Source organism: Panthera pardus, unplaced genomic scaffold (genome assembly GCF_024362965.1).
Source record: "Panthera pardus isolate Hobbes unplaced genomic scaffold, ASM2436296v1 HiC_scaffold_27, whole genome shotgun sequence".
Lineage (NCBI taxonomy): Eukaryota > Metazoa > Chordata > Mammalia > Carnivora > Felidae > Panthera > Panthera pardus.
Genome location: NW_026526843.1, coordinates 79,793,088 through 79,808,204, shown reverse-complemented (window position 1 = coordinate 79,808,204; position 15,117 = coordinate 79,793,088). Strand labels below are relative to the sequence as shown.

General features: G+C 45.9%; 1 protein-coding gene across 1 annotated transcript in view; it reads right to left on the bottom strand.

Annotated features, from left to right (window-relative positions):
- IQSEC2 (IQ motif and Sec7 domain ArfGEF 2) overlaps positions 1-15,117 on the bottom strand; it is a 78,630-nt gene that overhangs the window by 29,533 nt on the left and 33,980 nt on the right. The window contains 1 exon segment of the mRNA XM_053891595.1: positions 11,421-11,516. Coding sequence (XP_053747570.1) covers positions 11,421-11,516 — 96 coding nt within the window.

The window sequence follows — 15,117 nt, the reverse complement described above, 5'->3', positions numbered from 1 at the left end:
AGCAGTGGGGGGACGGGGGAGTTGCAAGAAGGAGGTGGGGAAGGAAGGGGCACGATGCTTGCCTATCCTGAAGCAGGGACAGGGTCCCATGGGGGGTCCTGGGCAGGGCAGGTTGGGGGGCTGGTTAAGGCTTTTGCTTCTGCATAGAAAATGACCCTTGTCCTCTCAGTTACCGAGAGGAGGGACTACTGCACTCGGAGGCCGGACAGCAGAACTGATGAGCGTCTTCCTCTTCCTCTTCCTCAGTCTCCTCCTCCTCCTCCTCTTCCCTGGGGCCAGGAAGGGCAGGGTAGAGGCCACAGGCGGGTGGGTGACAGAGAGAGGCAGAGGCATTAGTTTGCAGACCAGGGGAGATACATGAATGGCTGGAACCAGGGTGGTGGGGCTAGGACGGGGTCTGAATGGGGAGGCCAGTATGGCAGATGATCTATGGCCACACCCAACTCAGTCTCCAAAGAGCCTTTGAGAGCCCCCACACACACACACACCCAAGCCAGGCTCATTTAAGGTCAGGCCCAGAGTATACAAATTCCATTTCTGACCTGACAGGTGCCCAACCTACATTTGAATATAAATAGCAGCAACCTGCTTGGGTGCTGGCTCTTTGCACACATCATCACATTTAACCCTTGCAACAACACTGCAACATTTTAGAGACAAAGGAATTGAAGTTCAGAGAGGTTGGATAACCTGCCCAAGGTCACATAGCTGGGTGAGTGGTAGAGTCAGGATTTCAACCCAGAGTTCTTAGAGTTCCAAGTCCCAGACTCATCCCACAAGGTCCTTTAGGTGAACTTGGCACTATCTTGAGAAATCCACCCTGCCCTTGAAGGACAAAGATTTGTATTTCCTGAAGGCAAATTGGAGATGCTTAGAAATGGAGTATGGAAAGCCCACAGCTTTGGAAGCCAACAGGCCAGGGTTCCAATGCCAGCTTTACAAGTGCTTCCAGGCTATGTGCCCAGGCATATTATTGCCCCTCTTGAAGCCTAGTTTCCTCATCTGTAAAAATGGGGCTCATGATGCCAACCCCACAGGATTGTTGCAAGGACTCGAACATACGTCAACTGCCTGGCAAATAAGAGCAATAAGAACATGGTGGTGGTTATCGTTAACTGCTCATGAACTGAATCTAATTCCCAAGGTGGCCATTTGCACCCACACTGTAGTGCCACAGTGGCAGGGAGGAGTCATTGCAGGAACAAGCGCCTGTCCGCAGGGTACTAGGGGGCCATCACTGGAGCTGGGCTACAGATTTTTGGAGGGGGGATGGACAGACAGTAGGGCTGAGGGGGTCCAGGTGCCTTGGGAATGAAAAGGCTGATCCTCTGGAGATAGCCAGTGAAACAGTATCACCCCACTCCCAGACCCCTTGGCTCAAGATAGGTGGTAAGTATGGAATCCAGGAAACTGGAGGATTGGGAAGAAATGAGAAGGAAAGAGGACAGGCAAGGGAAGGCACTGCTGTCCAGGTGACAGACAAGCACACACATGTGCACGTACACACATACATGCACACAGGCACCCAAGCACACACACACACCCTCTTCATACTCAAAGCTCCCTGTGACACATTGTTCCACAGAATCACTGAGTCAGCAAAACCACGTGAAGCAGAGCTCAAGTCCTGGGCAAGCGGCTCCCCCTTTCTGAGGCTCCCATTCCTCATCTATAAAAGGAGAAAACTCCACACCTCTCAAGGCTGTCACGAAGAACAAACGATCTTCCAGTCCCACTGCTCACTTCTCTTGCATCCAGGTCAGGCCCCTGCGACCCCTCAGCCTGCCACTGCAGCCACCTCCTCATTTCTTCTTCTCTCTCCCCTTTTGGACCCATCAGCCTTCCTAATAAAGACTGCAAGCAAAAATTTCTTGCTTGTCTCTGCTTAGACACCCACCTTGGCTCCCCACTGCTTCCTTGATAAAGGTCAGACTCCTCAACTTGGCATTCAAGGCTCCCCCACAATATGGCCTCACCTGGCTCTCCCTGTCAGGTGGAAAAAGCATGGGCTTTAGAGTTAGACAGACCTGGGTATGAATATCGGCCACACCTCCTACTAGCTGGGTGGCCTTGAGCCTACCTCTTCACTTCTGTAGGACTAATTTGCCTCATCTGCAAAATGGAAAACACCTATTCCACAGGGCATGGTGGGATTAAATGAATTCAAGTACGTAAGGCACCTGCCACAGGGTAGGTTTGGTGCTTCTTATGTAGTAACAGTTATTATTACTGTCATCATCAGTGGCTCACTCATCTCACCCTTCATCAAATCAGCTTGTTCATTATTCCATCAGGATGGCCAACCTTTTCACACCTCTGTGCCTTTGCTGACTCTGATTCCTTCTGCATACATCTTTTCCTATGGAAATCCCAGCTGAACATCATAGCCCAGCTTAAATGCTGCTTCCTGAAGGAAGTCCTCTCTGACTCTCAACCGGAAGTATTCCTTGCTCCCTCCTAGCTCCAGCATCCATCCCTTGGTCAGGGATCTCCATTTGTTGCTCTGAACTTCACTGAAGCATTTCTCTCACCAACCCGCTCAACACCCTCATATTTCCCCACCCCACCACCCCTGCCTTCCTTTTCTGTAAGAAAGAGAGGGCCCCTATACTATTTAAGGCCAGCCCCTCCACCTGGGCTCTGGAACCCACCACTGCTACCTCCTCCACAACAATCACCCCCTCTCCCTCCTGTATCTCAACCCCTCTCTCTCTCTCTCTGTTGCCTCCTTCTTACCAACATTTATAGAAGCTCAAGTCTCTCCCATCTGGGAATAAGAACCCTCTATCTGCCCCCACATCTCCCTCTAGCAATCACTGTCCCTCTCTCCCCTTCACAGCTAAGCTTCTTGAGAAATTCATCTACACTGGCCATCTCCACTTCAGTACCTCCCACGAGCTCTTCAACCCACTGCAATCTGCCTCGTGCGCCCACCATGCCATAGAAACTGTTCTTACCCAGGTCATCGAGGACCTCCTAGTGGTTAAAGCCAATAGACTCTCTTCCACCCGCATCTAACTTCCACCAGCTATACCATTTGCCACTCTTAACAAGCCCCTCCTGTGCACGGATGGCTCTTTCCTTCCTCTGCTTCCGTGAGCCCACAGCCTGCTGGTTTTCCTCCTACTTCTCCGACCACCCCCATCTCTTCTTCCTCTCCTCATTTCTTCTGTGTTGGTCCCTCTTCCCCAGTTCTGGTCCTCTTCTCTTCCATTCCACACCCTTTCTCAGCAATCTCCACTGCATAACTTCAGGTATGGCTTAGGACCCTCCCCATCTCTTCCCCTCTCTCCTGGGTCCCAGACCCATCAAGCCTAATCCTTGCCAGAAGCTCCATCAGGATGGTCTTTAAGGCCTTCTGAGCTCACAGGGACCCTGAACTCAGCATCTTACCACTGAAAACCTGTCCTCTGCATTTTGCACCTTCCTGAAAAGCACCACCATCCACCCAGGTGCTCAAGCCCAAAACACACCTGGGAGTCATGCTAGGTTCCTCCTGCTCCCTTAACAAGTCAGTTGCCAAATTCTGCCGATTCCGCCTCCTCATCTTCTGCTCCTCTCACTCCCTGTTGACTCTTTGTTCAATCATATTGGTGTCCTGCTGTCTCTCAAACATAACACACACACTCCTGCCTCAGGGACTTTGTGCTCTATGTTCCTTCTATCTGGATCACTGTCTCCCAGCTAGGTGTGGCACCAGACACATTCTACATATTTAGTTGTTTATTTATTTATTATCCCTCTCACCCCCTGTAAGATCCATCAGGACCACCATCTGTTCTGTTTGGTGCTGTATTCCTAATGCCCGGCACAGCATCTGGCACTCAATAAATATTTGTTGAATGAATGACTCCATTGCCAGACCTGAACACTGAAACTCACTCTGAATTCCAACCTCTGTCATCTCCACTCCCTTCCACCCCCACAATTTATTCAGCCTACTACTCCAGTAGTAGAAGATCCTCCCAATCACCTCTCAAATCCATCTCCTCTGCTCTGTCCCCATGGCCACTATCTTCAGTTATCTCTCTTTTGGATTACCACAGCAGCCTCCTCCCTAGTTTCCCTTCCTTCGAAAAAGCTTTTTAGAAGGAAGAGATATGCCACCTTGCCTGCTCGAGAACTGCTCACTGCTCTCCAGCTGCCTACCATGAAAGAGGAAGCCTTAACTCCCCAGACAGCTGTTTGGAGGCAGGTCCAACCTCTGCACCCTCCCATGTTTAGTTTCACTATCTCTCACCCCTGGGCCTTTGTGTGCACACTCAGAGTATCCTTCCCCATCTCTAGCTCTCTGAATCTTTATGGACCTGAATGATTGGCTCAAACACTACTTTCTTCAGGAAACAACCTGACTCACAAACCAGAAGTAATTCCTCTTCAAAGACCATAGAGAAATAAGTGTCTCCAGTGTCGCTCAGGATCTCCGAGAACTGAGTAGGATGGAAGTTAGTAATTAGCAAGGACTTTGAATGCTGGGTAAGCATTAATAGAGATTCCCTTTTCCTCTTGCACTATTACCCTGGATTCATGTCCCTCTGGACCTCTGCTAATGCCAACTCATCCTTGTCTCCTCCCTTTTCTTCATCTTCTATTGGGTCTATCTCATTAATAACTCCCAAAGGCTTTAGATTCCATAATTTGAAATTAAAATGTTTCTATATGACTGGTGCCCAGTGGAGTAGTGCAACAGAAGTCCTGCTCAAATCCACTCCCTTCCATGCCAATACCCCAGTTGAGGTCTTCCAGCTGGCCTCCATGCGTACAATCCATTTCTCATACTGACTGCTAGTGCAATGTTTCTAAAACACAAATTATACCAAATTTCTCTCCTGTTTAGAATCTACCCACATGCTACTTCATCACTAGCAACATTGGTTCTTGACCTTTATGCATATAATGAAAGCCACGGACCATTTCCCCAACAAAAAATGCCCGTAGGTACACACCCAAAATGTTTTGCATTCAACTTCAGGAGGTTCAGGGACCACCGGAAGCCCATGAAACCCAGGTTAAGAACCTCTGGCCCTACCCAATAACTTCTAGGTTCTTCTACATATGCTGTTCCTTCTGCCTGAAAGGTTCTTCCACACTTCACCCTTCTGTCCCTGACCGCCTCTTACTCATCCTCTAAGACTCAGCTTTTAGTCTGAGTTGACCTGCAGCAGTCCTAGACCAGGACAAATCCCTTCCTTTGGGCTTCCACAGTCTCCTCCACCATGAGCCCCTCTATCATAGCTCTCCTTGGTCTCCTCAACTGACTGGGAACTTGTGGAAGGCAAGAACCATTACCCAGCATAGGCCCTGGCTACAGCAGAACTCCATAAGTATCTACTGAAATGAACACTAATAACAGCTACGTGTTTTTTGAATACCCATTATGTGTCATGCATTCAGCAACTGATCTCATCTATAAACCCCACGATGTTATGTGTTTCTTTTAACAGATAAGGAACTAGGCTCAGACATGTGAAGTGAGTTGTCTATGGTCACGCAGCTAGTGAGTGAAAGAACTGGGAATGAAATTGAGATGTGTTGGCACCAATGCAAGTATTGGCCCACCATGCTTCCCTGCCCTGGACTATGAGATTGGAAGATGGCATCGGTAGAACAGGGCCAAGAACCAGGGCCAGAATGCCCTGTCTGGGCTCCACTTACCATGGCTTCATTTTTTCCCTCCTGTGTCCCCTTTCATGGCAAGACCAGAGACCTGGCTCTCTCTTTTTATAGCGTAACCCCCTCTGTCCCATGTACTACTCTCAGCTTCTCATCTCAAAGCCCCACTATGGTTGGGCCCATTCTTTGATCCAGAACCATCCTCAGATACATAAAGTTTTTAGATCCAATCCAATCCAATGCTACATACTTGGCTATGAGGAAAACAAGACATGGGTAGTGCATGCCCTTCAAGAGTTGATAGTCACCAGGAATTTTACATGCACCATCTCCAATCAGCCCTGAGAGATAAGTAGGCATTATCCTCATTACACAGATGAGGAAACAGAGGCTCAGAGGTTAAATGGCCTGCCCATAGTCATAGAGTTGGTAAGTGGTCAAACTTGGATTTAAATAAAGAAAGGTACTAATTCAACTACTTTCCCGCACTAGGTCATCCTGCTTGGAAGAGCCAAAAAAGTAGGCAAGACCATTGCTGGCAGGGTTGGGGGATGAAGAAAAGCTATCACTCTTTCAAGCCTCAGTACCCATGTCCCCTCCTGTAGGGGACACGTGGGGTTAGGTGCCCTTCCTCAGGAAGCCCTCTGAACCTACTTCTGTCCCATACGAAACCACACTATGTTGTCATTGTCTAGGTGTCTCTTCCCTCTAGACTTGAGCTCCCTGATAGGACAAGATACAATTCATTCCTGTATCCCACCAAGGTTCAGCACAAGGCCTAACCGACCGTGGGCAGGACAAATCTTGCTGAATGAATAAGATGGTATTTGAGCTAGTTATGAAAAGGAAAGCAAGATCTGAACAGCTGGATGTAGGGAAATGGTATATATAGAGAAGGAAATGTTAGTAAAAGCAAATAAATGGGACCGAGGATAAAGACCAGTAATTTTGAAATTATGACAGAATGTGTATAACATGTTTTCATTGTTGTTATGCAGATTTTCTTTTCCTTACAAGAAAATGGAATATTCCTTACAAGGAATTTTCCTTACAAGAAAATGGGATAATACTACAAACCATCTTCTGCAACTTGTTTTTTTCTTTTTTTTTAAATGTTTATTTATTTTTGAGAGAGAGAGAGAGAGAGAGAGAGAGAGAGAGAGAGACAGAGCCTGAGTGGTGGAGGGCAGAGAGAGAGGGAGACATGGAATCCGAAGCAGGCTCCAGGCTCTGAGCTGTCAACACAGAGCCCGACGCGGGGCTCGAACTCACAAACCATGAGATCATGACCTGAGCCTAAGTCAGACACTTAACAGACTGAGCCACCCAGGCGCTCCAACTTGCTTTTTTTCTTATAGCAATAAGTCTTGGAGATACTTTCATGTCATTATATAGAGATGTATCTTTTTCTTTTGATCTGTAAGAGTATAGGTGAATACAATAGGATGGGTGAATCATGAAAGAAAAGCTGTTCTCTTGTGGACGGCCATGTAGGTTGTTTTAATGTTTTGCTATAATAAACAATGCTGCAATGAACATCTTTGTGTATGTCTGGAAGCAGTTTTGAAGAATAGGTTCCTAAAAGTTGAATTGGTGGGCCAAAGGAATGCACATTTTGTTTAAAATGTAGATAAAACTTATTTCTGTTGCTTTAACATCTTTATAGACTGGCTAAAAATAAAGATTAGTCCTACTCACATAATCCAGCCTTTATTTTGAGAAGCATACATCATGCAACCTTTTCATTAAGAGTTGGTTGAGAATAGCTAAATTATGGAAAGAGCCTAAATGTCCATCAACTGACGAATGGATAAAGAAATTGTGGCTTATATACACAATGGAATACTACGTGGCAATGAGAAAGAATGAAATATGGCCTTTTGTAGCAACATGGATGGAACTGGAGAGTGTTATGCTAAGTGAAATAAGTCATACAGAGAAGGACAGATTCCATATGTTTTCACTCCTATCTGGATCCTGAGAAACTTAACAGAAGACCATGGGGGAGGAGAAGGAAAAAAAAATGGTTAGAGAGGGAGGGAGCCAACACATAAGAGACTCCTAAAAACTGAGAACAAACTGAGGGTTTATGGGGGGTGGGAGGGAGGGGTGGGTGGGTGATGGGTATTGAGGAGGGCACCTGTTGGGATGAGCACTGGGTGTTGTATGGAAACCAATTTGACAATAAATTTCATATATTTAAAAAAAAATAAATTAAAAAAAATAAATTTCATAAAAAAAAAAAAGAGTTGGTTGAGAATGCTATCCTAAAAGGGCATGTGATAAAGAGTGGCACAGTATGGTTTATGCTCAAAGTTGGGATTGAATGCTTTAGAAAAGACCTCCGGTTGGAGGACCATCTAGTAGTAAAGCCTTAGAGAAATCTACCTCCAAGACATGGTTCTCAGGTTGGAAGTATACCCACATTTAAGATTGGGGGTGGGGGTGGGGACAACTGACAAATTGGTGCCATAAAAAATGGTACCAATTTGCACTCCAATCATGGAACATGAGAGATTCTGTTTCCTCACTGGAAACAGTGTTTCTGTTTCCTCAATCTTTTCAATTTTGGCACTTTAAAATTGGTACTTTGTTCTTGTTTTAGTTATTTTCTCATTCATCAGCTAATGGATGTCTATTCTCTGAATTGCCAAATCATGTAATTTCTCTATTCTAAAAGATGGTATACATCTTTTTCTTATTGATTTCCAGGAGATGTTTTATATATAAACAGAGATCTTAACCTTTGCCTGATGTTTATGTACCAAATCCTTTTTCCTAGGCTGTTATGTTTTAATTTTGTGTATAGTCTCTTTCTTTACACAGAAGTTCTCAACTGTAATGTAGTCAAAATTATTGTGCTTTACTTTATGGCTTCTGGGTTCTTAAGTCATGCTCAGAAAAGCTTCTCCATCCTACTATGATAAAAATATTCTGTATTGTCTTCTGATACTTTTGCAGTTTTATCCTTTGTATTTGATTTTATGTGAGACAGAGGTTTAACTTAGTTTTTTCCCAAATGGTAGCCAATAGTCCCATCCCATTTACTGACTCCCTACTAATTTGAAATGTGTTCTTTATCATAAATTACATTCCCATATTAATATTTGGTTTTGTTTCTAAACTCTCTATTTTGTTCCCTGTATGTAATTCTCTATTTCTGTGATGATATAAGATTGTAATTTCTGCAGCTTTATGGTAATTTTGTATGAGTTCCCCCTCATTGTTCTTCTTTTTCAAAATTTTCTTAGTAATTCATGGGCATTTACTCTTCTAAATGAGCTTTAAAATCCAATTGCCCAATTCCCAAAGAAAATACCACTGACATTTTAGTGAGAAATGCATTGAAACTTTTGATCAGATTGAGGGAAAAAATGTCATTTTTACTATATTCAATCTTCACATCCAGGAACAGGATAGGATCATTGACTACTCAAGTCTTCTTACAGCCTTTGATGAAATTTTCTAGTTTTCTATGGAGAAGTATTTCATGTTTCTTGTTAATTCCTAGTAATTTTATCATTTTGTCTTACTATTGTGAATGGAATCTATTTCTATTATGTCTTCTAATTAGTTATTGTTGCTATTCAGAGAAGCTAATGGTTTGGGTATATATTTATCTTGTATCTAGCCATCTCACTGAATTTTCTTATTAGTTCTAATAATTTTCCCTTTTATTCTCTTTGATTACCTAAGTAGACAACCATATCATCTCCAAATAGTACTAATTCTGACTCTTTCTTTCTAATATTTATACCACTTATTTCTGTTTTTAATCCTACTGGTTAAAAGTTTTAGAAAAAAAAAATGTTGATGGGGCGCCTGGGTGGCTCAGTGGGTTAAGCGTCTGACTCTTGGTTTCGGCTCAGATCATGATCTCAGGGTTCATGAGTTCAAACCCCACATTAGGCTCAGCGCTGATAGCGCTGGGCCTGCTTGGGATTCTCTTTCTCTCCCTCTCTCTCTGCCCCTGCCCTGCTCATGCTCACTCACTTTCTCTCTCTAGTATAAATAAATTAAATTAAAAAAAAAACTTCTAGGAAAAAATGTTGGTTAGTGACAGTGATAGCAGTCATACTTATTTCGTTCCTGAGGTTAATAGGAATTTACCTAGTAGTTCACTATTAAATTTGGTGATTATCTTTGGTTTCTGATAAAAAATTATTTATCAAAATAAGGATGTTTTCACTGACAGCTTACTGTACTAGTTATCTATGGCTGTGTAACAAATCATACCAATACAAGTAAGAAATAACTAGGACACTTACTAAGAGTTTTAAAACCAAGAACAGATACATAATTCTATCAGATTATTTTTTCAGCATTTATGGAGATAGTTATACATTCTTTTTACTTTAATCTATTAATGTAATCCATTAAAATAACAGCTTTCCTAATGTTTAACAATCCCTGCACTGCTGGGACAAACTTTCATTTGTCACAATATGTTCTTCTTTCAATACACTGATGGATTCAGTTTGATAATCTTTTATTTAAAAAATGTATGACTATTGAAATATGAGATTGGGCTATAGTTCGTTCTCTCTCTCTCCTTCTCTAAACCTATCCAGTTATACTAGTTTTCTAGAATGAAGTGGGAAGCTGCCCATCTTTTTCCATTATCTGATCTTTCCAGATTCAATAAAACTTCCATCATACCACCACTTCTGTAATACCAGTTGGGTCCTGGTACCATTTCTGAGGGGAAAACTTTGACCATATTTTTAACTTCTTCTATATTGTTCTATTCTATTCAAGTTTTCTGTCACTCCTTAAGTCATTTTGGTAATTTATATTTTCCTAGAAAACCACCCATTTCACCTATATTTTCACATGTATTGGTATAAAATTATACAGAGCATCTTTTATGACTTTTTTCATCTCTTCAAAATCTGTGGTTAAATCCCCTTCATCATACCTTATTTTATTTACGTTTCTTCTTGCTTTTTACTCAGTCATATCTGCCAGAGAATAGTCTGTCTAGTTTGCTGGTCTTTTCAAAAACCACCTCTTGGTTTATCAAATCTTTTGTTTTCTATTTCATTAACTTCTGGTTTTATCTATAGTAATTACTTTATTCTGCTTTCATTTGGTTGTTATTTTTCTAAATTTTTGAGTGGGATAATTTGTTTAATTTAAACTGTTGTGTTCCCTAATAAAAACATTTAAGACTATAGATTTTCTTCTGGGAACCCCCATGGTCACATCCCATAGGTTTTGATATACAGTATTCCCATTGACATTTATTCTAAATAGTCTATAATTGATATTTATCTTAAATAGTCTATAAATTCCATTCTTATTTCCTCTTTCACACAAGTGTTTTTTTAAACTTTCAAATGGGTCTATTTTTTTTTTTTTGCTGTTGCTATATTTCATCTTATTGCCTTATAATTAGAAAATGTAAAATGTGATTTCCCATTAACTTGGAAATAATGTTCTCAAAGGTGTGGGTGATTGTTCCCTCTGCCTAAACATCCTTCTCCATCCTATCCAACTGGCAAACTCTTACTCATCCTTCAAAACAGCTCAAATCTTACATATTGTAGAACCAACCACTCCCGCCTTTGGGGATGGGGATGGGTATCTGCAGAAGGATTTTTAAGGAAGCATAAACTACAAACAGAATCTGAATCTCCTCTTTGGTCTCCTACCTGGTCTCCCAGTCACTCTTCTCACATGCTCAGACATTCATTCCACAATCACTCAGGCGGGCTAGAGGGAGATGGGGGAGAGGGTCTGGCAATGCTATTGCAGATTTGTCTGGAAGGGTGAAGGATGAGGGGAAGGATGGGTCTAGCTCTTACCTGCTCTCTGCCAGCCTGCCTGAGGGGGTAAGCTTCATGGAGTCAAGGACCTGAGTAGGACAGCAATACTGGTGTAGAGTATGAGACGCTGTGGACCTGAGAGACAGCAAGAGACAGAGAGAGAGAGAGAGAGAGAGAGAGAGAGAGAGACAGAGACAGAGAGACAGAGAGACAGAGAAAGAGACAGGGAGGGAAGGGAGAGGCCGGGTGGGGAGTAGGGATGAGGAAGTGAGAAGGGGAAAGGGAAGACTGGGAAGAATGGGAAGAATGGGTGGTGGAGGATTGGGAATGAAGAGGAGGGGTGGGAGGTGGGGAGGCAGGGAAGAAGGGAGAGAAGGGAGAGAGGGAAGGGAGGAAGGGAGGAAGGGAGGAAGGAAGGAAGGGAGGAAGGAAGGAAGGAGGGAAAGAGAGGAAGGAAGGAAGGAAGGAAGGAAGGAAGGAAGGAAGGAAGGAAGGAAGAAAAAAAGAAAAAAAACACAAAGTCAAGAAAGAGAGGACAGCACTCGAACCACAAACAGAACACAACGACAACAGGGGGCAGCAGAGACAAAAGAGCCAGTCTGGGCCTCCTGCGTTCCAGGTGACTCCATGGGGACCTAAGCCACGGAGACACTGGGACACCACAGCAGGGAAGGGGGAAGGGAGCCCTCCTCACACCAGACGCCACACAGGTAGGAAAGAGGGGAGGGGAGAGGGGATGAAAGAGAAAGGGAAAAGATATATGGGGGGCTCGCCCTTATAGAAGACCCCTTACAAGAAGGGAGGAAGGCATGGAGGGAGAGGAGACTCTGGATCCAAAGAGGGGGAAGAACCCAGGCCAGGTGGGTAGAGGAAACACTGTAGGAGGAGAGGGAGAGGGACAGAGAGAAACTGAAAGAGACACGGAAAGGGTAAGATAGAAAAGGGGAAAGACAGAGAAAGAGGAAGACAGAGGAATGGTGAGACAAAAGACACAGAGAGAGGACAGGGAGAGGCAGAGAGCGCCAGAGCAAAGGAGAGGAGAGGCGAGGGCTGAGGAGAGCTGCCAAGGTCTCAGTGGCCTAAGTGAGATGGGACTGGGGCTGAGTGGGTGGGTGGAGCCCAGTGAGCCAGAGGACAGGGTGGTTCCCAGTAGGAGTCTTTGCTTCCAAGGCCAGTGCTGGGCCCCTAGCCCAGGACACGGCCCACACTCCACCCCCCAGCACTGTACCCCCACCCCTAGCACAGGGTCCAAAGGCCCCCGTGCCTCCTGCTTCCCATGATTAAAGTCCAGAGAATGGGCCTGGGGGAGGAGGGACAGTAGGGTAGTGAGGCTGAGGGCCTGGTCTACCCTGAGCAGGGCAGGTGCTGGGAGTGGAACTGGCCCTTCCAGGTCAGCCAGCCCCTCTCCCCCACATGCCCCTGAAGGCAGATTGTGGTCATGGCCTGGCCATTCCAAAGCCCAAGTAAAGGCCAGGAGATGTGGCTGCAGGCCAGGCCAGCTGCCCAGCATCTCACTTGTGATTCTGAGGATGCCCAAATCTTAGATGCTTATAGAGAATCTTGGAATCTGAACCTGTTCTTGTCAGAGACTCTGGAATAAGCATCATCATCAGAATGACTGTCTCTCAAGTGTCATCTATATGCCAGTCACCAGCCCCAGTCCTTGACTCATTATCTCATTAAATCTGAGATGTAGAGACCCTTAGGCTGCTGGAATGTTAGTATCAGAGAATCTCAGCGGCTATGGGGGAGCCCTGCAGTGCTGAGCCAGGCTAGCATGCCAAAGCAGCCACTAGTTACACCCCTCATAGGCCATGGACTGTGTTGCTCAGGGCTCCAGGGTCCTCACAGTGCGGGGGGGGGGGGGGGGGGGGCACCCGGATGCCCATGCACTCACCCTCTCTCACTAGCTCCCTCCCCAAGCCAAAGGCCTCCAAGAGTCCAAGAGGGGAGCCAGGAACCAGGAAGCCAGGAGGCTGCTGAATCAGCAGCCCAAGGACCAAGTCCGGGCTGGGGCAGGGAAGGAGGTGGTCAGGCTGCAGGGTCGGGGGTGGGGGGGGCTAGGTTCCTACCTGCTACTCCTCCCGGAGGGCTCCATGGGTCTGGACCTGTCCCGAGGGCAGGCCCCCTGGCCGGGCGGTGCCTCCACTGTGTCACCACCCCCTCCTCCCAGCCCTTCCCTAGAAGGAGGAACCAAGGAGGCGGGGCCAGGCCAGCTGGGCTGTCGGCCAGACTGCAACTGGAAACTTTGCTCCTTTCCCTGCTCCCTCAGGAGGGCTGGGAACTCCAAGTAAGGGGAAGCAGTTTTGAGAACTCACAGTGTCTCCTCTGGGCCAAACCCCAGGCTAGGCTCCCCGTGTGCATCTCTGCTGGAATCTCCCCCAAGAACCCTGTCAAGTGTGTGTCACTAGCCCTATTCTCTGGACAAGAAAACTCAGATGGAGAGACATTAAGTAATTCAGTACCGGTACTACAGGTACTAAGTGGCAGAACCCCAAGATCGAGACCTGGTTTGACCATTCCCCAGATGTGGATCGGTCCCCTCGGCCATATTGCTGGCTTGTGAGTACAGAAACTTTTCCACAGAAGCTTTTCACATTCTCATCTTCCGCACAATTAGAGACCCTGTTTTGTTGTTGTGCCTGGATGCTGCAGATCAAGTAATATTCAAATCACCCATTTGGGGAAATCAAGGCAGGACCCTAGCCAATATGCTTGACTACTACAATAAGCTCGCATTCTCCTGTGTATGGTTCCGAGGACTAGCTACGAGAAATGCTCCCTGAAGAAAAAAGCAAAAATCAGAAGAAACACCATTCTCCATCAAGAGGCTCTTCTTCCAAGGAAACTGCCCTGCCTGACTTTACAGATGGGGAAATTGAGGCCTAGAGAGGGGAAGAGTCTTGCTAATGTTCACACAGCCAGTCAGACTAGAATCCAGATGCCCTGACTCCCCACCTACCCATTACAGGAATCTCTCTCTCTCTCCTTCCTTTGGATGAGGCTGGAGAAAGGAGAGAATTTGGAGGGTTGGAAGGATGGGGGGTTCCTGAAGAGTCCCACAGATCCAGCTCAGAGTGCTCTTGTCCTTTCACAGCCCCAGAGCCCAGGCCCCTGGCTGTTCTGAGCAGAAGGCGGCCCTGGGAGGGGCCAGGGGGGCAATGATCTAGAAGGAATAGGAGCTGACAGGCAACAGGCCAGCCTTCCTGCCTTCCTGCCTCCCTGCTGGGGCAGCTGGTTCCTCTCAAGAAAGCCAAAGCCTTTGAGAGAGATAGGCCCTCTGGACCACCGCAAAGTTGGCATCTGCGGGCCCTTTGTGGTCTCTTCTCCCTCTTCCTACCCTCTAAAGACCCTGGTCCCCAGAGCTCTGGCCTTGACCCCTGCTTTTTTCTCTCTCCTTGAGCAACTCTCCTAGCTCCTACAGCCGCAGTGCTCTGTGCCCATTAGCAGTTACTGCCCTAATGGCTGCACCTCTGGCCCAGACCTTCCTCTTGGCCTGGTAGGAGTTGAGAGACAGAAATTCTAGTCCTGGCCATAAGGCTGATGTTGTGGCCCTTGGGCAAGCTCCTTCTCCTGTGTTAAGGCCAAGATCCCACACCTGGGTGCCTGGTAGAGCAAGTACAAGTCCCAGCTCTACCACTTTCCAGCTGGATAATGCTTCTGAGGCTCAGTTACCTTATCTCTAAAAGACAAGTGGCAATTTCTACCTCATGGGTTCTTGTGATGATTCAGTGAA